The 24,354-nt window shown below is 41.5% G+C and overlaps 1 protein-coding gene across 1 annotated transcript in view; it reads right to left on the minus strand.

Moving 5' to 3' along the window:
- Tox (thymocyte selection associated high mobility group box) overlaps window positions 1-24,354 on the minus strand; it is a 283,439-nt gene that overhangs the window by 107,616 nt on the left and 151,469 nt on the right. Inside the window, exon 3 of the mRNA XM_038348106.1 lies at window positions 11,084-11,326. Within this exon, the coding sequence (XP_038204034.1) occupies window positions 11,084-11,326 (243 nt within the window). The remainder of the gene's footprint in view (window positions 1-11,083; window positions 11,327-24,354) is intronic.

A 24,354-nucleotide genomic window follows, 5' to 3' on the forward strand; every position in this document is an offset into this window, starting at 1 on the left:
CCATGTGATTTGTCCAGAACTCAGGCAGAGATCCACACACACCCCTTTGTCTCTGTGGAGTATTGGACTGCCTTTCCTACACACTCACTGCTTCAGTAATGTCAAAGGAGTGCGAGGTTATTTAAAGAAAATACATGTGAAGGCAGAACTATGGGTGGCTTAGCTCAGTTTGAGCAGCTAAAGCACCAATGTCATCAGGACTCTTTTCTCAAGACTAAATGCAAACCCAGCACATGGCTACCATGTGTGAAGCCAGGCCCTGTCATGGTATACATGTTGAGGACATAAACACTGGCCCAACTGCCCTGCCTAGGATACATCCTGTTCCCCTGGGGCAGGATAAAGGTCACATCACCTACTAGCTGGTGTGAACAGGGGTGGGGTGGGGTGATTTATAAGGAACCTGTAGACTCACATCTGGCCAGACTTGTTATGTTAGCTAGATAACTTTCCACCAGTCACTATAACAAACAGCAGAAGTACCAACTTATACAGGGAGAAACTTATTGTGACTTCTGACCTCATGGTTGTGTTGCCCGTATGCCTCTGGAGGAGAAGTATGGGATATGTGGCAGAGGTGGAAGCTCCTCCTTTTGGTGACCATGAGAGACAGCAAGTGCTAGGAACCCAATATCCACCTTCAAGGCTACGTCCCTCTGTCTTACTCTTTCATAAAGTCTCACATCTTAAAGACTCCACAGCCTTCTGAGAGCTACTGCCTTTGCCTTCTGAACTGTGTCTGCATTCCAGGCCTGCATCTCTAGGCCTGCTTGGTTTAATTTTCGATAGCCTTGGCAGAATAGCATCTTTAGCAAGAATCTTTAAGAAGTCACCATCCAGAGAAGTGCAGACTTGTTTCAATTCAAGGAAATTGGCAGTTTCAGTGTGTGAAGGGAGGCCCTAGCTCTGTTTAGAAACCGTTAGTCATATCTGTTGTTTAGTAGAGAATCTGATTAGATAGACAACTGAAATACAAGATATGAGATGTTTTTCACAGTCTAATATGTTTTCAGGGTTGGGTAATTTTTTATTAAAAATTATGTAAGGTCGTCTTAGAGAAAACAAAACTCCCCGAAATGGTGAAGAATAATGCTTTTCAAATGTAACATGTTTTGATAAAGTATCTTGCTTATCAAAGCCAGAATGAAAATCTGAATTTTGAAAAGATTAGTGTTTTCTGTTTAAACAGGACTTCTATTTCCCTAGGGAATTTGTACAATAATTAAACTCAGGGATGTTTGACTACTGATTTCATGACTACATGTTTATCACGATGTCCACTACATGTATTAGGTAAGGGGAAAAAAAGACTCTGTTGTCCGGATGACTACAGTGTCTGCATCATTTTTAAGGATCAAAACCATGAGAGTCAGATCTAACATCCTTGTGATGCAAGCAAATATGCAACCCTAGCAGCTCCTTGTGCTTCCCCCAGTGCGGCATGGACCTCTGCGGGCAGAGTTAGAACACCAACGACTGACGGCCAAAGATAAAGATTATCATGTTCCCGCAGTACACTTGTCCACATCAGAGAACTTGTAGCTTTCAGATGAGAAGAAAAGGAAAATTAAAGTGGAAAGAAAAAAAAATGAAAACTGTAATAGAAAAGCAAACCTACTCTTAAAATCCTCCCGGGTGTTCTGGATAAGAATAGTCAATGAACAATGAAGGAAGTTGTGTTTTGAAAGGAGACTTTTTCATTGTTCTCCTGAAGCCCATTTTAGAATAATTCTTCCATGACTCCATGAGAAAACGGGTTGATAATGCAACGTCTTAATGCTAATAATCCACTTGAACAAACCAAGCAAATGGGGAGTCAAAGGCAGGATTCTTTGGAAATAAACAGAACATTGGTCATATAGGCAAATCTCTCAAATATAGGCATCCTCTACATTCCTATCTCTGTCTCTTGCCTGAGACACTGAGAGAAATGAGTTCCTTTTGAAGTCGTAATTTTATAGGTAATATTTCTTCATAAGACGATCTCTCTCCTTGGAAAATAAAAGTATTTATCTAAAAATGAGGATCAATAGATGCTGTAATTAATTGACAAATGCATCAATTTAATTGTAGTGAGTTAGAATAACTAGCAGTAGCCGATTAAGACTACAAAGCTGAGTTTATGTTTAGGGCTGAAACTGGCTTAATTAAATGTGTTTAGCCCCCATGATGCATGCTATTAGTGTATTTAAAAACTGGATTGTTTGATCTGAACATGATGGCACATGCCTGAAGCTCATTGCTTGGAAGGCTGAGGTGGGAGGATCTGAGTTTGAGGCCAGCATTGATCTACAAAATAAAAGAAAATTGAATAAACAAAAAGAATATTTGTATCATTTATAAAGACTAAATTGCCTCTTATAGACAGATCCCAATTGACTGCTAAGGCAAAGACCACATGTGGAACCTCACCAAAAGTAGGGATAGCCCTGTAGGCACCTGGGAAGAAGCACAGCTTTCCAATGGGAACCTTTGGGTTCAGTTACACACTTAGCTAGAAATAGGTATGCTAGGTTTTTATCCTTGTGTGTTGGTCAACTTGACAAAAGCTAGAGTCATTTGGGAAGAGGACCTCTCCATTGAGGAAGTGCCTACCCCAAACTGGACTGCAGACAAGCCTGTAGGTATCTTCTTGATTAGTGATAGGGCTAGGGGCGAAGGGCAGGGTATTTTCTGAGATCTGCCCAGCAAAGCTATAGATGCAGAGAAGCAATCTGCGATACAAGAGGGTTACAAATTGCTGACTGGTATTGCTATTACTTAAGAGGGCTAGAGAAAGAAACATTTCTTGGACTAGAAACAGTGAGCAAGCAACCTGTCAGGAGCCCAGTTCTAGAAGCGGGCACAACTAACAGAATTACACAGCCGCGCAGAACCTCCACATACACCTCTGTGGGTTCGGTGGGGTTTTAGCCCAGGTTCTTAAGTCATCTAAGCATGCCTTACATCACTAAGCTACCCTTGGGCTCATGGATCTGTTTTGTTTCTTGTACTCAGCTAATTGTGATCCCACTTCTCTGCTGCCTTCCCCAAATCTAACACCCCAGAAAACATTCTACAACAGTTTGAAGGATCCAGGGATGAAGCAGAAGCTTGGTTCAAGTCTGGCAGTTCCTTTTTCGTGGCCTATTTAGAAATCTGTTTGTCCATTGTAATTCTGTAGCTCCATTTTCTTTCCTCTTCTTTTGCTAAGGGCTATTTAACTAATGGATGCCCAGTGGGGGGAGGGTGTGGGCAGGAATGCCATGAAGAACAGCACTACGAAGGCCTGCCCAGATGTTTGCCTTTAGGATGCAAAATGAGTTACACAAACACAAGATGGAAAATTGCAGGCCAGATACCAAGGCTGCAAAAGACACTGCATGCAACTAGGAGTGATGGATGAATAAAGTAAAAACATCAGCAATCAAGGATGCTATTAAAGATCCTGCAGAAAATCCACAAGGAGGCAGAGGACAATTTAAAAAACTCAACAATTATTCTCCAGTCTCTGTAAGTCTGCCTTCTATTGTTGCCAGCATTCTTTAGGATTATAAATATTAAAAGGAAACAATCATGAAAAAGGAAGCTAATTCAATTTACAGGTTGAAACACAATGACCTTTGAGGAAAAGTTCAAGAAATGAGACTTACTTGGCATAGGCAAAACTCAACTACCAGAGAGACTTAATAAATGTCAGCTATTTGAACTCACCTGCTCTCAAAGCGTTCCAATGGGGACAGCCCACGGAGCAGGCATAAACTGCACTAGGAGATTTGGGGCTAACTTTAATAGGCATTTCCTGGAAGGACTCTAAATCTCTGACTGCAATTTAACATAGTGTTACAAGGTTAATCAAACACAAACAGGCTACCAAGAAAGCTGTGGAATCTTGGCTCTTGGCTAGGAAACCACACATCTCAACTGGCTTCGGTTGACGGCTGCCTAGACTGAACAGGCTGAAGTGAGTAGTCCCCCGTTTCTCACAGAAGATCAAGTAACTCATTTTACAGTCGTTTGACTCCTACTACATGAGAGTGAAGTGCGGATTAATGTGAGTTCCAGAAATGTAGAAAACGGGCAAGGCCTGTACCCCAGCGAAATTTGACTTTGATTGCTTGGTCTACAAAGGGAAGTGTTGTTTCTCAATTGGCTCCTTTCCCAGATACTAGCAATGACAGCCCTAGCTTGGAATATTTTATCCTAACACTAAAAGATAGCCCAAATCATTAGCATAGTGAAGCCATAGAACTGCTTATCAATTCCACATCCAAAATGCTCTGCTCTGAACAGTGGAAGAGTGTAGAGCTTAATATTTAAACACTTACTAGAAATGTTTAGGTCTTATTAGGAATTATTAGGTCTTATTAGGAACTTACCCAAAACAACAAACAACAAAAAACCCCACACAATCTCACTTATTCCTTAAGCATGGTCACATATGAGAACAAAAAGACAGCCATTTTCCCCATGGTCTTAAAGAACTTTAGAAGACTGTTCTCTCTCTATTCTGTGATACTGAAAAAGAATAATTCTTCTGTGTGGGCATATGGCAATCAATAATTTTGGCAAATTATGGCATAATTGTGAATAATTATCTGTATGGTTTTTTTCTCCTGTCATGGTGGGCAGCATCATTTCTTTTTATTGCCCTTCTTGTATTTTTTAGAGAGAGAAACAAGCCTCTCTGACATCCCCCCCATTTTAAACGGATTCATTCCTTACTCCATAAGGCCATGGGCGACACCACCAGTTCTGTCTTTGTTCTTATGTCTTCAGCTCTGTTCACGCTCCAGACTTCACGCATTACATCAAAGAAAACACCTCAAGATTTTTGAAAATATTTATTTTTTTTTTAAAAAAAAAACAGCAAATTGTCTGTAATCACATTTTTCTGCTTGGCCTTGAAAGCTGCATTATTCAGTACGTCAGCAGTCCTTCCCGTAATGGCAACATCTTAGAGGCTCATGCTGTTCGCATGCTTCTGAACTACTTGATGTACGGCGCTCCCCATGGGCCCAGAGGAGCGCTCTTGCTTCCGTTTCATGGGTTTTGTATGGTACCTACTGAAGGGATGGTTGTCAAAACAGTGGTACAGTGGCCTTTGAATGCAAAGTGTGCCATGTCTGCATGCTACCAATGACAATAAATCTGAGTATATACATTATGCTGGCTTTTGTTGCCTGTAAAAAAAAGGAGGCATTTGGGAAATAAACCCCCAATTTTATTGCCTTTTAACATCTTTTTTCCATTTTAAGCTCCAGAACTTGAAATTTGAAGCATTCAAAGAAACTGAAATCTCCTTTGTTGCTTTTCTCATTGTAAATTTCTATAATGTGCCATTAGAAACCACACTCCACAAAGCCAGGCTTCTAAACGAATCCTTTCTGCGAGGCCATTTGAAAACTTTGCACGGTTTTTCTTTGCATGAAAGGGCTTCTGTTGAGTGCACAAAGAACAAGCGGTTGCCACATATAGGCCAGGCCGAGCAGCCGGGATGACTTTATACAAGGTGGCCTTTTTCCTGTCCACCAATTTGTGATTAAGCTCAGCAGTGACTGCTATCAGGGTAAGGAGCCAAAGAGGGGCGCTTGGTTTTAATTTGCAGAAATCAAAGGATTTTTCTGAAGTCATGAATATTGACTGGGGCATGGTCTTATTTTTCCTTCTTCCAAACTAGCTTTCTGGTTTCCTTCCAACAAGAAAACCTCATCTATCTACACAAAGCAACATTGCTTCTTTAAGAAAATATTTTTATTCGTGTTACGTGTATGGGTGTTTTGCCTTCCTGTATGTCTGTGCACCATAGGCGTGTAGTGCCCCTGGAACCCAGAAGAAAACAGTGGATCCCATGGAAACCGTAGTTACTGACAGGTTTGATGGATCATGTGGGTGCAGAGGATCAAACCTGGGTCCTTCCTCTGGAAGAGCAACGGTGTTCCTAACCATTGGGCCATCACCTCCTTTGTAAGAGTGATATGACATTAGCTACTGTTCAATATCTTTACAACTAATTTACCTCTGAGGGAAACACTTAAAACTGAGATTACCAAAGCCGCAGTAAGAAAAGGTGGCCAGGTACAACGGGGATACACTTGCTATCTCTCTACTTGGAAAGGCAGACTTCAAGCTCAAGGCTAGCCTGGGCTACCCTGTAAGAGTCTGTCAGAAGCTCAACAAGGAAAAGGAAGAAGCAACAGGAAAGAAAAGTCAGTAAGTAACTGGGATGTCCAATCCTGACATTCAAAACTCTACAAAATCTAGAGTCATCTGGAAGACAAACTTTTAGACCAGTGTGGTTCACAGCCTTCCTAATGCTGCAACCCTTTAATACAGTTCCTCATGCTGTGGTGACTGCCAACTATCAAATTATTTCATTGCTACTTCATAGCTGTAATTGTGCTATTGCTATGAATCGTAATGTGAATATCTGCTGTATGAACTTCCAAAGGGGTGGCGACCCACAGCCTGAGAAATACTGTTCCAGGAGGATCTGAAATAGGGTTTCTAGACTGAGTTAACTGAGGTGAGGAGACATGTCCTACATGTGAGTGGCATCATCCTATTGGCTTGGGTCCTGGACCGAATGGAAAGAAGGACACAGCTGAGCACCCCCATTTCTCTGTTTCCTGTCTGGATACATCGTGATTGGATCAGCAGGTGCCTAGGGCCGCACAATCCTCACCATGGGGGACTGTGTTCTCAAACTGTGAGCCAAAATCAGCCATTCCCACACTTCAACTGTTCTTGAAAAGTATTATGTCACACATACCTGCAACATGCCACAGCAATAAGACAAATGACTAATTTAGCCTAGTAACTCTTAAGAATCTGCACAAGGGTGTGTGGTCTCAGACGGAATCAGAAAACTGGCAGCCTGGAAGGGTTCTGACTTGGTGGGTTTCTGCCTTGGGGAGAGGAACTTTGTTCAAGGATGCTTTTTATAAGAAACGAATCTAACTGAAACGTGAGGAAAACTCTGCCTTCTTACCTTAGAGTTGCCCTTCTCGGCTCTAGGGAGCTGAGCTTGTGCCGCTGGGCAAATCCACCCCTGTTGGTGTGAAGGCGGATTAGATCCCCACCATGGAACCAACTCAGGGGACTTTTGAGGAACTGGAGCCCTTGCCTATTGGGTCTTGAGCGGCTGCTGAATGTGAGTGTAGAGAATGAGAATTAATTGACACCCACCAACCAGTGTGTTCTACAGAAATTTATGTGCTTTATATCCTGTTCTTGGAACAGGCAGACTTCAAGAATATGTAACCATTTAGGAGTACCAAAGCCTAAGTTGTTGCTGGAGCTCTGAATAACTACTGTGTAAGGAGTCCCAGTGGACCATAAAATGGCACAGGCAAGAGTTTTCAATACATAAATACATGGAGGAAAATTTGGGAAGGCTGAACCTTCACCTTGTGTGTGCTGTACCCTGTATAGGACTTTGGAAAATTATAGAAGGCAATACACATTTTCTACTCTGGTGAAAAAGTTTATACATTGAAAGGCATTTTGGTAGAACAGACTTAAACCTATTGTGAACCAGGTACCATGTAACGGTTATAACCTACCATAATGATTAATGATTACTTTAATGATTACCACACTGTGGGATTCAATATTGTATTTATGTCCTAATTTTATGCCTGTTGTTTTAGAAGATGAGGTGTCACTGCACTGCTCGGTCTGGCCCCACACTTTTGGTTATACATCATTCTCCATTCTCAGCCTCAGAAATACTTGGGTCTACAGCCCTGGTCTCCCACACCCAGCTACAGCCATGCAATCAGTGAGGATGCTGGAGTACCACCGTCAGCTACAGCCATGTGATAGGTAAGGACGTGAGAGCACAGAAAGTTTATTTAAGTGGCTTGGGGTTGCACAGCAGATGGGTGGAAGCCCCGGGATTTGAACTGAGGCAATCCAGCTCAAGGATGGCGATGATAGCTGCAGCGGTGAACAAGGGTACTCCAAGCAAGGAAAGATGCCTTTAGTGAACAGCTGGCTTGCTTCTGTCTTTTTGACAGATGTGAAGAAGATTCAGGACCAAAGCATAAATAACTCTTAGAAAAGTCTTCACTCTCATGCATTTTAACTGCCCTGAAAGAGTCACATGGGCAGAGACTTGGGAAAACCATTTTATCTAAGCAGTGCTTACATAATGCATCCTATGTGTTGCCAGCCAGCGAGTGGTCCCAGCAATCTGTCAGACTCCTTTAACCCCACAAGGTAAGGCCTGTTGTCCCCACCTAGAGTCTTTACCAGCTGAGCCACTGAGAAACCTCTGAAGAACTCTAAGCCCCCCACTTTTCATTGGCAAAACTGGTATACTAATGCTTCCTACATATATATATATATATATATATATATATATATATATATATATATATATTTAACTATGAACTAAATGTTTTGTGTCTAACATGTTAGATAACTGTAGGAAACTCTTATTAACAGCAAGACTGGCACTTCTGTTGCCAGTAGCAATTAGAAACAAAATATATATGAGAAAAATTTAACTTTAAGATACATTCTCACTAAAGATTATGCATTATAACATTTCAAGCAGTAATATATATGATATATATAAATGTATTTACAGTGAGCATCACAATATCTAAAATATATACAATTTCTGAATAAGAACTAAAGTATTTCCATCTCCTTCCTTCATTCAAATACTAAAGTTCTGGAATGGAAAAATGCTAATACAAAGTTGGGATCACGGCTGTAAGAGCAGCAGGTTTGTGAACTTACAGCTGGAATATACAGTTGGGGCTAGTTGATTCTTATCTAAACCGCCCTGTGTGGCTTCCAGTCATCAGATTTCCAAAACTCACAGCAAATTTCTCCCTGAGAATCTGCACATGTTGGCTCTTATCAGCTGTGTCACTGTTGGAGGGGATCTTGAGGGATCTCCAAAGGAACATTACAATTTCTAGGATTTTCACTCTGAAGTTTTCTTTCCCTCTTCCACCCATTTTTTTAACCCCTCCAAAAGAATCTCACAGGAACAGGCTTGTGAAGCACATGACATCTGAGCCCTGTAGCTATTAGGGTCCTTAACCCAAGCTTCCCTTATGTGTGAACACCTTTCCAAGCATGGAAACCCCATGAAGTTCTGTGGCTTCTTTGCTTGATTTTAAAATGAATTTTCGAGCTGGCACATGATGTTTGTGGACTACACAGGGGTCTCTGTGATGTGATGTTGAATTGTATGCGTGCTTTTGTCGTTCATTTTCCCCATGAATTTTCTAGCTGCTGCATGGACTTCGCATAGATGTGGGTGGAGGTCCTCTGTGATTCACTGCTGAGCATGTGCTCCTGTGTGATGCTGACCGTTTGGGTGGGCTGCGAACCCATGGGCAGGAGCTACATTCTTAGGAAAGAGTTTTGGTTGCTGTCAGGAAGTATGATGATGTGTGAGGAGACAGCCTTAACACCCCGTCTTTTCCAAGGAAAGTGACCCTTGGTTTTTGTTTTTTTAATAATTAAAATGGAGACTTATAAGGAGCTGTTCATCTTGAGATCCATATCTGCTTGGGGATGATGCAGTCATGGCGTCCTACCCCCACCTCATCTTTGTCCTAACTGTTACCCCAGCAAAGTTCTTCCAGATTTCTCCTGAGATCACTGACTAGATCAATACCGCATAAGACGGTGGCCACCAGGCTCATGCAAACTATGTCAAGATTATAAAATCAAAAGAAATAAAAATGTTCTTATAACTCCAGGCACAGGGGATCTGATGCCCTCTTCTGGCCTCCTTGGGAATTTCATACACATGATATACAGACATTTATGGAGGGAAACACGTAGACTCATAAAAATAAATTAGTCCGTACTTAAAATTTTTAAAAGATGATGATTATGTTGGCACACATTTCTTCAGATTTACATATATGCATACATTTTTAAGTATTCAACTTCAATTTTTAGGAGGAGTATCATGTAGACAGTCTGGTGATGGTAATGTTTCTCACTTCTGACAATACTACAAATGAGTTTTCCCCTCATATAGAGGCTATAGAGGCTGGATTCAGTCCTGTCCACTGTGTGGTGTTAGGTATTCCAGAAAAGCCCTGTTGGGGTTTCTTTCGAATATCCTGTCAGCCATCCCAATCCCCTTACACTCATGTTTACCAGAAAAATTCCCATGAAGCCACACAACACAGAGACATTTCTACACATATCGAGGGAACGGTGCTAGGGAACACACTTTCAGAGCCCAGAAACAAGGTTCTCAGCTTGTTCCTTATGACCCTGTGGTGACAGGAGAGTGACAACTGGATTGTCACTGGTCAACCAATGAAAGCCCAGGAACATGAATGAAATGTCACTGTTAACCTATGAGGTAGGTTGGTACCCTGTTCTCCCCAGGCTGCACACCAATGACCTCCCTTGTTCCCACTTCTTGGAGTGTAGACCAAAATTATGCTTGTAGACAACATTAAAAATTAGAATGAGAACTTTCTTGATAAGCCAGTGTTTCTCAGTTATGAGATGCTCCTTAGAAATATGGAAGTCCGGACTTCACAGGAGGGCCCGGGAACTCGACTTTTTGCTAATTTCTAGGGGGTAAGATTTTCATCTTTGGACACTTTAAAGTTACAGAATGCCCCACTGGCTGAGACGTCTTGATGGAGACCATTTCAATCAATAGAATTCCACTTCCAAAGCAGAAACGAAACAACTGCTTCATTGCTACTCTTCCAAGCAAATGTGCACAACTTCAGAGAGCAAATAACAAAATTAAGACTGACATCAGGCACTGCCCAGAGGACGCAGGCATCTCACTTGTTGCTAGAAACCCAACATGAGCCCAGATCAATACCACGAACAGTGACCTTTTATCTGAAATCTTGCAAGCCATTTTTCCTAACAGCATCATCAACAGTATTTGGTACCCTGACAAATATGAGAGATTACATTAGTAATTCAATGATTTCAATGTAAAATAAAAAAAAAGATTTTAGAAATTTGCAAGATCTACAGAGACCATTGCTGTTGCTCAAACCTCGCCCTGGTTTTAGAAGGCCATAAACACAATTTAAAGACCCTTGCACCTGTGCCATCCAAGCCCAGCACAGTTAGACAAACCCACTCTTACCACAGAGATGGAGTTGGTGAGCAGTGTGCCATCCTGGCCCAGCATGTTGGACACGGTGATCTCTGGCAGATCCATGTTTTGCGGATGGAACGGGAGCAGGCCGTTGTGGTTCATGGGGTGACAGAGGGAGTGGTACCCTGACTCCACCTCATTCAGGTGCACCAGAGAGTGGTCGGGAAGGGAAGGAGGTGTGATGGGTGGAATGTTAAAGTCTTCACTTTCCAGACTTGGGCCAGGGTAGGACTGAAAGACAGGAGTTACACAGACGGCCATTAGCATCCACTTGGTCACTACTTTCAAGCGCAGGGGACAGTGGCCCTCTGGCGATACCTACCAGAAGAAGCATTACAGATTTGGCTAAGATATTCAAACATTGGGATCACCCTGGTGCTTTGTGTCTCTTATGTATGGAAGAAGATGCCGGTGTTGCATCCTCTGCTCCTGAGACATCCTCTCTTGGTATCAAACCTGCTTCTGTTATTTATGTGACTTTGTTTTCCTGGGAAGTTGAACTCAACCAGATTTCAATGATCCCATTAAAATTTTCTAGAGTATTAATCTAACTGAATACCTTTTTCTCCCCCTGAGAATTGTGGCAATTTATAAAACTGTTTGATCAAACATGTTTCATTAGACTCCCTACTGCTAAGATTATGGGATGCAGTAAAAATGAATTCCAGAAGTCTGGGGCAGTTGCTTTTCAGTTTGAAAAACCTAACAGCTTATAATTAAAAAAGTTGTTAGTTAAGAAGTAAGCTAAGTCTGTGCCTAAGGGTGTATTCAATGAAAGTTTGTTACAGTTTTAAAATGCTATTAGATGTTAATTTTGCCACTAACATTTTACCATCAAAATGAAAGTGAAGATTTCTCTCACGACCTCTGTGAACATTTATTTGATTTTCTCCTAAAGGCCAATAACACTGCAACCATTTAAATTCATCCCCTTCCACGGTGAAAGACACAAACAGTATTAATATAATAATGATTATGAAATAAAAGTTAATCAGTAAGATAAGTAGCATTAACACATCAGAGATTGCTCTTTTATGAAATAGCTTGGAAACAGGAAGAGATTGAAGAGGAAAAGAAAGAGTATATGAAGACAAGCCTGCTTAAGACGAGAATATGGGAAAAGTTGAAAATAGTACAGAGAGCTGAATAAACATTGTTCGTGATTAACATCAATGTACAGGGTCAGAAAGAACTTATTTTGTTAAACAGGTGTCATAATAGGAAAGGAAACATTCTGGCCCGGATAATTCTTACAAGTCAATCTTTCAAATTCCAGGGGCCTTCAAGGTTGGTGTTGTGGGTAACAAAGATTCTCTTGTCTAACTGTACAGTGCCTGCTACAGTGTGTAAGATTTGAAATGTGCAGGCAGAGTGGAGGAGCCAAAGAAAGTAGTGTTCTGTGTTCATTGGGTGTTCAGCCAATAAGCTTTATGCCTCCCTGTCCAAATGCCTGGGGTTATTTTTTCCAGATGGCGTCTATTTGTCTAACAGAAAGAAAATCTTCAACTTGCACTTGCTAAATGTTGAACAAGTTCTGATGTATTTGCTTAGGTGCCGTCAGAAGGCACAATTACACGAAGAGACATCTGGAGTCTGGAGGTGCTCATGAAGAAGAATATGCAGGTATCATCCAAAGGCTGTGAAGGGAAGATTTGCAGCCTCTTCACAGATACTTTTTCTCAAATATACAACATTCTGTTTAAAAAAAAAAACATGCCACCAGTTCTAAAAGTTTAGTGACCCTTACTAAAGTCTTTCATTAGTAGTGTAATTTTTTATGTCTGCAAAACAATTTAGTGCCCTGTGTCAATATTATACGTTTGGTTACCTGGAAATACAGACTCCAGCTCGCAGCTCCTAAGTCTAAGATACGAAAAGACGCACGAAGAAGGAGAAACTGTGTATTTAGCCACGACTGTGTCACATAAAGTACGCCAAGGGCCCTTCACTGTCCTGTCTTCATAAAAGCCTTAGAACCACCTTCTCTGTGTGGCTCTTGTTCCTCTTTTGCTGATGAGGAAACTGGAGTCCAGAAGCTCTGTAGTGACTGACTTAGTCCGTGTGTGTGGGGGAAGAGTCAAAAAGGAAAGAAGCCATTTTACCCCTTCCCTCCCTCTTTTCTCTCTCTTTGCTGGGATCCAACCCAGGGTTTTGCGGATGAGAGACTGCTGTACCTGAGCTCCACGGCTAATTGTTACCATTTTATCTGACCGAATGATGCAGAACACCTTTGTTACACAAACTGTCCACACTTTCAAAATTATGACCGCCACGAGCTTACTCTTCCTTGTCTTAAATCCTACCCACCAAGATGAACTATTGGCTTGACATAAGCACAAGAATTCACAATCTCTCTCCGCCGGCATTGCAGGTCGTGAGGTTTTGCTGCACAGCGTTTAAGACATAAATCGGTGCCTGTTTGAAACTTTCCTCCATAAGGCAAAACTAACACAGCAGTAAGGCAGAAAGCTGGTTTTAATTTCAGAAGTGCCATTAACCCTCCGAAAATACTCAGGGATATTTCAGCCAGCGTGTACCGTGACTTTACATTCTCGAGTTTCTTCGGTAGTTAAATCTTAATTTGTGGAGTTTGAAGGGAAGGTTTAATTGGTATCGACTTACACTCGGTGATAACAATTGCACTTCAATTTAGCTAAGCTACATGGTTTATTTTCATGTAATTACACATTAAGGTTATTTAATCCGTACAATTATATGCCGGAGCCGCAGACTCCACAACTTAACTGGTAATGCATAGTTATGTGGGTCAAGAATTTTAACAACATAAGGTTCCTTCGCAGTTCTGTCTCTTACATCTGAAGCCATGATGTGGTTATTTGCCACGAGCCTATTAGAGAGTAACTGATGCCCTATAAAAGTAGCATTGTAATTCTTTAAGCGTCTTTAAGCGTACCAGGAGTTTTTAGAAGTGCAACGGCAGACGGATTTTTTTTTTTTTTTTTTGAACGTGGAAATGAATCTCCAGCTCTGGCTTCTATGACATGGCAGGTAACTCTGATTCCAGAGCTTACTTGGGGTGGGTTTAACAAGTGAGCTTTCTATTACATCCAGTTTGGAGGGACAGAGCACAATAGGGTGTGATTCAATTCTTATTCTCACTCCATGTGAGAGTGCTTGTTAGGATCGGCATTACGCATTTGTTGAATGAATAAAAAAAGCAGATCACCAAATGCAGGCATTCATGAATGAATGAGTGCAAAACTATGTGTTTCAAAGCATGAAGCTTGTGCATATATTTCAATTATTTCCCAGGCTTAAATAATTACCTTCTGTACCCAAGACTGCCCTGCCCAGTTCATAGCACAGAGGGGTCACCTCACACCGTGCCCAACAGTCAAACTGTCCTGTGAGAAGAGTGATGGCCGCCGCAGACGAAGGGAGGCTGGGTAGAGGAGTCTGACGGCACTGCCTGTGACTTCAGGGTCCAGTGTCTGAGTGTCCCCTGACCTGGCCTGGAAGTGACCTCTTTCCCATCCCAGAGAACATAAACATTTCATAACACAGTTTATGAACTCTGGCTCTCAGAACTGTTGGCACCTAATTCTCTCAGTGTCATGAGGGCACCTGGGGTGACACTAGGGAGCCTGAGGTCAGGTCATGGCAAGTCTGAGCCTTATCCTCAGAGTCTGCTGAAAGGAGTGAGAATTCTGATCACAGCAACAGAACATTCCAGAAGGACCAGCTTGGTAAGACCTGTGCACACAGGACCAGATGTAGCACTTACTCACTAATATGGTCCCTTTCTGTCTCCCACTTAGTTTTCTCCTCCCATTGTGGCCTGGATTTTAAGCAATCAACGCTCCCAGGAACAATGATCAATTGATGCTTTCTAAGGTCTCCATATTCCTATAAGGCAACAATGCTACTTTTAAAAAATAGCTTGGCATAGAGTTTACCTTAGAGTTTATCCTATGTTCTAGGAGGCTCCCTTGGGCTGGAGCCTGGCACAAAATGCAGAGAAAGATAGGTACGAAGTTTCAAAATGGTACTGACTTCTTGGTTCGCATCTGTAGTCTCATATCAGAGGCCAGAATCTAAACCATTTGCCTCCCTTGCTCCCAACAAATATGGAAGCCACTGATCACCATTTCCATAAATAGAAGGAAGTACCCAGGGACAGCGAGGTAAAATGCACTCCTATACTTTCCATTTTCCTGTTGAAATTCACCTTGATGAAAGGTAATTTGGAAACAGGCATGCAAATAAACTAATCTAAGCACATTTGCCATGATCCAGTTACGCAAAAGAACTCACAGCTCCCTTGATTGCAGGCTCTTCACTGCTCACAGACACAAGGAGCTCTCATAGCAATACAGGTGCTGAAACTCACTGTGTCCTGCAGAATCCAAGTACCATTGAGCGTGGGTTGGGACAGGGAATACTAGAAGGGCTCAGTTAATTCTGAGAAAACAAGTGAACTGCACTGCAAGGGGGTTGTTTGAAGCATTAAAGTAGCAACTTTAAAATGTTCTCCTCTTAAAGAGAGTATGTTTGTAGTTGTAAATAGCAGAATCCAAGGCTATTGCAAAACTCTTTTTTTTATTGATTTTTATTGAGCTCTACATTTTTCTCTGGTCTCCTCTCTGCTTCTCCCCTCTTCCCCCCACCAAAACTGGAAAGGTGGTATCTGCACATTTCACCCAGAAAGTGCCACCTCGTTCTCTGATGAGACTTGGATGCATTACATATGATAATGATTCCTTTAGTGACTAAAAAGAGTCACAATCTGTTGGAAAGTCTTGCAGGTATGGAGTTCAACAGTTAAGTCTGCATCTAGGGTCTTTAGAGCACTCAGGAGTTTGGTGTCTAAAGCAAGTTTTCTAGTCCTCTTGAGCCTATTTTGAAACTTAGTTCATAGGGATTTTGGGAGCACTTAAAACATACATTAAAAGCCCAATAGTTTATGCTCTCCAGATAAAATGTGCCTGGAAAGGGGCTGTTGCTAAATAAATTTGTAAGTGTCTTGAATTGGGTCATGTCTGAGTGTCTAATAACAATGTACTATAATAATAATAATAATAATAATAATAATAATAATAATAATAATAATAATAATAATAATACTTCTAGACAGTCTGTTGGGGGCTAGATGTTTAACACACTGAGATTATATAGGCATTGCTATCTATTTGCCATTGATAAGACCTGATAATGGAGAAATGTATATTTCTCCATTTGTTTTAAAACAATTAGTGTATTTAAACAAACAGCCAAAATCAAGTTTCACACTTAGTTGAATGGAATTAGATTGCATGTCTTTATTGTCATGTGTGTGCTTGCATGTGTGCACGCACACCAGTAACATATATGGGTCTACGCTGTAGGCACATGTTTGTTTGCAAAGGGCATGTGCATGTGCAGTGTGTGTGTGTGTGTGTGTGTGTGTGTGTGTGTGTTAGTACAGGCCATAGATAAATGCTGGGTGTTTTCTTCAATCCTCCAGCTTAAAAAATTTACCGTTTTTAGTTGATATGTACGGGTGTTTCAGCTGCACATATGTCTGTGCAGCATGTGTCAGCATTGCCAGAGGAGGCCAGAAGAGGGCATTAGATAACTTGGAACCAGAGTTACAGATGCTTGCCATCTGTCATGTGGGTGTCAGGATCTGATCCTGGGTCCTCTGTGACAGCAGTCAGTGCTCTTAAGGTGTGAGCCATCTCTACAGCCCAGCCACCTTGGTTTCGGAAACAAGGTCTCTCACTAAACTTAGAGCTTGCCTATGGAGCTGGCTGTTGGGCCAGGGAGCTCCCATGATTCGCCTGGCTCCATCTTCCCATAGGAAGATATATAGGCATAGGGACCTTCACCTGGGCTTTATAGGGACTGGGGATTCAACTCACGTCCTCACGCTTGTGCAGCAAGCCCTTGCCCAACTGAGGTCTCTATCCAGTTCCTACAGCGTGTGTTTTAAATCAAAGAATAAAGTAATAAGGAGCAGAGAGTGTGCAAGGAAAACTGTTATGATGGGACTGACTTACTGGGGACAGACCAACAACTTGGTTCCTTAAGGAGCCCTGCAGCCATGCACCCTGGAACTACTGCATTCCCATCCAGGCCAAAGGTAGAAGCATTTGTGAGACCATGCCAAACATGCACAAACAATGTATTGCCAGCCTCCTGGTTGTGTCCTGGATTCAGGGTATGTGTCGGGGGTCTCCCAGGGCAATTTTTGGCAAAGAGGCAAATTGCGAAGGAAAGGGCTCAATTCTAAGCCTACAAAGAGACCAGGGTTAGGAAAAATCCAGGGAACATTCTGCTCAGCCTTGGATTGATCTGCTTGCGGGGGCCGTTTTAGCCATTTGACTGAAGCCAACATCCATTCCACATGTGCAGTCTTCTCCAGGCCCTGCTGCAGTGCAATAGGAAAAGGGGGCTCTCACCTAACTTCTGGAAGGTCTCAATCTCCTGACTGTTTAATTGCATCGGTACTCACTTCATGAGTCACCCTGCTTTACATGTCCCATGCCCTGAGTATCCTGTTTACATTATTTTCTCCGTCTGCAGTCCATGTTTCCTCTCCTACAGCCTGGTCTTTATTTTGTCCTCCCATTCCACATCACTGCATCTGCAAGTGGAATGTTAATTATGCTGACTTTATTTTGGACCATAGAGATTTCAGGTTTTCATATCGTCCAGTGAGAGAGTTAATTCATGCCGACCAGAAATAAATAATAAAGAGTTTCTTGCAGTTTTTTGTCTTTTCTTCTCTTTCCAAAAATCTAATCTCTACCAGTGGGGCATTATATTTTGTGGGTCCCGACCACATATTGCAATCATTATGCATAGCACTCAATCTCTGGTGACAAGAAGTCCCATAACTCAGAAGAATTCAAAAGATAGCATCTTGTACACATCTTTAAATTATGTGATGGACTCATGCAGCCATGCAAACACCAAAAATATGGCTATAGTTAGAGTGCTGTAAAATATGGTTCTCATATAAAACATTATTTGAAAGATAAATAAATACTACTGCCATCAAACGTATCCAGGATGCCTTAATTTTTAATCTGTAACGTAATTCCTGAAAGGCAAGGACAGAAAAATGCCAATGTTTAAACATGTTTTGTCTTTTATTATTGAGTATTCTCACTGCATGATTCAAATAACTCAATGGAAAGCAAAGTGAGCTGAGAAATTTAGCTGAAAAAAATCCAAAAAAACTAAACTAAACATCCCTGCAACCATTCTCCATATACACTCTGAAGTTCAAACACTACAGTGCAGAGGTGATTTTCCCCAAAGGCTTTGATCAGCATCAGCTCAGTCTTTAATTTCTTTTGAGAAGACCTCCAGAGTTAGATTTTTTTTCCTGATTCCTTTGTGTCTGCATGAACAAGGGTTGATAGCTTGAGACTAAAATGTATTACTGTAGAAAGCCTTGGTCTGTTACATAAATCAAGAAGTGTCCAACAGTGCCATTCATGTGCCCAAGCCAATGATCCTGAAAACAATTTTTTTCTTTCTTCACATGCTAGACAATAGCCATAAATCATCTTCATTTAAAAACACAAAATCTACTAATTTTTCAGCCAATAGTTATCAAAATAAAATTTTGGGCAGAAAGCATAACATTTATTTTAGTTTTGCTCATTAATTTTTAGAACCTTGTTAAAAATAGATAATTAACACTCATTGAGTATAGAGATGTTTGTTGAATGCCTAGTACGACTATGATGTTTAAGACATTCTGCAAAGAGCAAGTTGAACTCCAAAAAAAAAAAAAATCAGAAAACAGTTTGTAGGAAGGCGCAAACTGGAAAGCAGAATAGGAAATCCAAGCCCCCTGTAAAGGCCATATGCTTGAAATGTCAAACTAGGTGATCACAGAAGGCAATGGAAGGGGAATTGTGTAGCGCCAGAATGTTAAAGTGTTTCTATGAGCAGATTACACAGACCATAGGGCATACTGATCAGATCTTTCTGTTCAAATGTGATGAGGGAAGACCGTGTCATGGACCCAGGCCTGAACAGGCAGCAGCAACGAGGTTCAAAGCAATGCCTTATGCAGCAAGCCCAATGTCACCAATCAAAGCAGAGTGGGGTATGGACTCCAAAGCTTAGTTAGATGAAACCAGGATGCAAAGCCTGTGTGAATCTAGAAGATGGGGTTGACCTGAGCATACCCCAAGAATCCAGGAGCTAGGACTAGAAGAGCTGAGGTCAGATTAATAAACTGGACCTTCAAACATTCTGGGAGTCACGAGGTCAGCACTTACACCCGATGTGCATGGGACATGGTTGGCTAAACCACATCTGTCTCTAATGGCTGCCACTGGTAGCAATGAGCTTCTTCTGCCGTTCCTTATTAATTATCTTGGAATGGGGAAGAGAACTGCTTCCTGTTAGGGTGTCCTCACAGTATATCAGAGGACATTTCAAGCATGGGGTGTGGTTGTCGTAAATAAGGGAAGACAAATGCGGAAACAGCAACGGGTTCCCTGACAACAGTGTGCACCCTCTACTCATGTGGGTGATGAGGGAAAGCCGGCCAAAGCTGAGGAATTGCTTCAAGACCGCAGTCAGGGCCATACCTGATTGTCAACAACAGGCCACCATTCCATGCTTGCTGTTTACTGGGCTAAACGAAGTATTTCATTTCAATGTTTAATGTATAATCTTAGGTAAAATGTAATCTATACTTCCTCAGCTGTTTTCTTTTTTAATTCTTATGACTGGATATACCCGGAGATCTTATTTTACAAATTGTTTTTATATAAATAGCCCAAGTAGACCAAGTTTTGAAAAAGGAGAACAGCTCGGAAATGTCTGTCTGTCTGGGGCCTTTCTACTGCACACCTGATAATCCATTTTGACCTTGGTTTTCATTCTTACCAGGAAAAATCCTATCACAGGGGTCTGATTTAGGAGTTAGAAGTGCCAGGCACAAATCTCAAAGACCCTCTTAGTAAGAACTACCACTTTGTTTCTTCAGTCCCCAGACCCTAAGTCTATACACTAGAGACAATAGCAATTAGTGCACAAAGAGATCATCCTGGTGAAATAAGAAAATGAAAGAATGTAGGCTATGGGTGATGCTCTCTCTGGTCCAGGAGAAAGCAGTCAACACCTGTAAGATATATTTATTTCAACACTGTGTAATTCAACCTTTTCACACGCGATGATCACAAATGGGTTCCACTGCCAATGAACATCAGTTAGACCATTGTTTAAATCTGTGTATATTATTTCATTGTTTGGTAACTTATTTCATGAGGTTTTAATTTTGAATATCTAGACTGTTCCCAATTTTCCTGTTATGAATCACTGTGGTGAATCCTATCTGTTTATTTCCTTAGAATATCCTACAGTTCTATGTTTATGCTCAAATGGAATCACAGGGGGCTAAGAAAATTTCATGTTTAAAATAGTGTGTTGAAATCTAATAAATTTTTGTCAACTTATTAAATAAAAAAAAAAACCATGGCTTTCTCCTGTTCCTAAGTGTGTGTACAACCAGCAAATCTGGCAGGGTTTCTGGGCTTCAGTCTCCGTGTCTGCAGTGTGCACCTGTAGCAGTGCAAAGACAAACTGTCTAGTGAAGGGGGGAAGCAATCGCCATGCATGGCAAGCCAATCCAGATGCTGCAAACAGTCACCTTTCATAAATACAAGACTTTTATATGTGAACAGAGATGCATTTGCTGACTCTGTAGCTTAAAAAGTTCAATAAGCTATTGTTTCATTTGATCCAACCTAGTGTTTCTCTAAGCACCCTACACGTGTGACACCCTGCAGTTCTCCTAACGGGGGAAAGGACTGAGGCGAAGATGCCAAGAAGTGACACAATTTTAAAATAGAATGAAGCCTCATTGGGCAAAGATGGAGGCTAACCTTTTCCGGAGCCCAACGAGTTCATGTCAAATTTACTTTTTGGTGTTTTTCACGTCTCTCAATCTATCCCAGTCTCCTTGATGGGTTGTAAGGATTGAAGGAGATGTTGGCAAAGCTTTTCCTCAGTTTCACTGGCAGAACTGGGGAGCTGGCATCACTTTCAGTTTTATGAATCTAATTCATACTTGACATGAGGATGGGGCATACTAACTTAATCTCTCAGCAAACTTAAATGTCCTACTAAAATTCATCATCCGCTTCAGAGCATAAGAAATAGATGACACGTGAATGGAGCAAGATGGCGGCCGAGTAAGATGGCCAGGCTTGTGGCTGTCTCCTCAATGGAGCAAGATTGCAGCTGAGCAAGATGGCCAGCTTTGTGACTGTCTCCTCAATGGAGCAAGATTGCAGCTGAGCAAGATGGCCAGGCTTGTGGCTGTCTCCCCACAGAGAGGCTAATATGACCAGCTATACAGCCACTTAACTGCCTTCACAAAAGCATGGACCCTGGGAAACTGGCTAACCCCCAGTTTCTGGTTTCCGAAATAAAGACCCTCTTTGAGTCCGGATAAGGATGAGTTCAGCTTCCCACAAAAAAAGTGCTGTGTAGAGCTGCCGCCCCTTACCCTCATGCCCTCCAAAACCTTTCTGGAAATAAGATTTATGATTTCAGGAAATAAGAACTCACAGTAGGCTTAGTTCTTGGAGAATGTCCTTCCTGCTGTATCCAGAAAAGCTTTCATTGTTGGTCTCAACCTGTGACCCTCAGAGATCTGGTGAACTATCCCATCTCAATAATTTGGTGCTGATCTTAACAGTCACTTGGCTTTCCTGGTGACAGGATCAATAACCAGAACCAACAGACAGCAAGGACAGTATGGAGAACACATTCTGAGGCCACCAACTGAAGCCAACCTATTAGGGATTCTACTAAATATTTTAAATATCTATACTATTAAATAAGATAGGTGAGATGAAGCAGAGAAAAATACAGAAATAAATCAAAATTAAAGTGAAACCTCTTTGAGCTTCTGGGAAGTCTAGCTGGTTGTGTTTCCAAGCCCAGGAACTGAAACTACTGAGGGAAACTTGACACTTCTGAAAGGTGTTTGGGGTGGCAGGTGAGGGGACAACAGAAAGAACCAGAGATCTGGGGCGAGTGGAAAAAAAAATCCCTCGGGCCTTGGCATTGTTCTTGTACTGACATGAACATAATCTTTCCTACTTGACATATTAAGGTTTTGGTGATTGTTTAGAACAAACTTTAATTGCCTTGGAAACAGTTGGCACACACAGGCATCATGACTCAACACTATGTTCAGAGACTGAAATGCCACTATATTTTTAGGCCTTCTTTGGTGACAAGTTTATTAGGAGTGACCCAAAATAGTGTGCTATAAACACACATTTGAACACAAAAGGTCAGGCTCATCGAGGTATTATAAAAAAAGAAATTCAAAGTATAATTGCGAACAAGGCAAAAGAATTAGTTTCCAACCGTCAAGTCTACCGTGCGATGGTCAGCTGTGTTCTACTGCACAGGCCTCCTCCCATGGCCTGCATGGCTTCCAGTCTCTGGAGGTTCCCTCACCCCCATGGAGCCAACCTAGCTCCAAATGTAGCTTGGCATTTCCGAGATCTGTTTTTACCACTAATGCAGCTCCATTCACATGTTTTCATAATTTTTATCACTTGAGATGCATTTCCCTAATGCCTGAAAAAACAGACTATTAGACAATTATAATGAAATGCTGAAGCATGCCCGGCAACAAACATTCATTTTCTGAAAGTAAAAAATGAGTCTTATATTCACAAATCCCACCGCTTGGAAATGTATATGATACACAACATTTAACCTGTCAGCAGCCTCATTAGTGTCAATGAGTAGAAACTGGCAATCAGGGGATGGTGAGCTTCACATGTGTTTATGTTTTAAAATGTTCCCGAAATAGCTCTGCTGGCAGGGTTGAAACACAACCCTTCTCTGGGACAAATGGCGCTCAGTCTCCATTTTACAGTCTATTTACATTTTTAAGAAATTTGTATTTCACACATGGATCGTCATTTGTAATTAACAGAGCCAACAGTCTGCAAAGTAATAATGAAATAAAATAGTAATTAATAATGACGATAAATTTAAGCTTAACCATGCTGGCGCATTAAGTGTTCCAGAAAATATACAAGAAGACTGGTGCACCTTTAACGAGCGTGAGTTCAACGGTATCTGTTGGTATGGTGCCAGTATTCAGTATCCACACAACCATTAAGACATTTTCATAAAGTGGAAGAAATATGTGAGCTATTTCAAGATATAATGAAGAGAAACAGACTTTCATGTAAGAAGCCAATTTAGGAAGAAAACAACATAAACAATAGTAACTTGTGTGTTCAAGTGAGGCATCTTTTAAATTTTGAGTAATGAAGATGTCAAGCCAAATGCTAGAGTAGTTTAACTTAATTAGGTGGCCTATTTTTCCAGGCATCCTTTCATTTCCCATTGAAAACTCAGCTTGTATGCGAGGCAACAGGAGCAATTTTGTCTGTAATGAATACCTCAGGGACCGCACGGTAATCATGTGGATGTGAGATTGAGGACTGGTTTGAGTAACTAGTCTGTGCTTGCTAAGATGCCAGACTCTGCTGGGCTAACTAGATTACTCGATGCATGCAGCTTCATCATTTTATTGGGCCAGTGGTCAAAAAGTCAAGTCAAGTTTACTCCAGAAAAATTTCCAAAAGGAACCAATCTAAAAGCAATTGGTCTAATATTTAGTTCAAATTTATGACACAATCATGGATGTTTTATGCCCTATGTTAAAGAATTTTTTTAAAAAAATACTCTTAAAAACACTACCCTTTCTATGGTCTTTCCGGCATACCTCATTATACTCCGATCTACAGTGTTTTCTCATTGGGAAAGCATAAATTACAAAACAGCCATTGGCGTGTCTGTAAAGTTTAGAACATCATTCTAAGAATAGGTTTGAGAAAACATTGGTGCAAAGATGAACTTGGAGAGTCAAGTGGCCACAGGGCTCTGGGACTGTTAACTACAAACAGCAGCAAGTTGCTGGGATGGAGGTTCCTGTTATGAATGCAGAAGAAGAAAGAATGGGAAGCCATGACATAGACCCAAGAATAAGCTATCTCAGGGGCCCCAGAGAGCACTGATGAAGAAAACCAGATGATACTCATCCCTGTGATGTCCTTAATTCAGAAGGTCGCTGGCATCTTAAGACACATCTAAGAAGCAATGGAAGGTGCTGCACTGCTGCTGGGAGCCAGAGAGAAGAGCTTAATGAGGTGAGCGGTGAGGACAGCTCCACAGAGGGTGGAGCCGAGCAGCCTGATGGAAATCCTGTTCAGGCAGGAAGCCCAGCTCCCCACAGCCATGCTATGCTTTCT

This window comes from Arvicola amphibius, chromosome 11 (assembly GCF_903992535.2).
Source record: "Arvicola amphibius chromosome 11, mArvAmp1.2, whole genome shotgun sequence".
NCBI lineage: Eukaryota > Metazoa > Chordata > Mammalia > Rodentia > Cricetidae > Arvicola > Arvicola amphibius.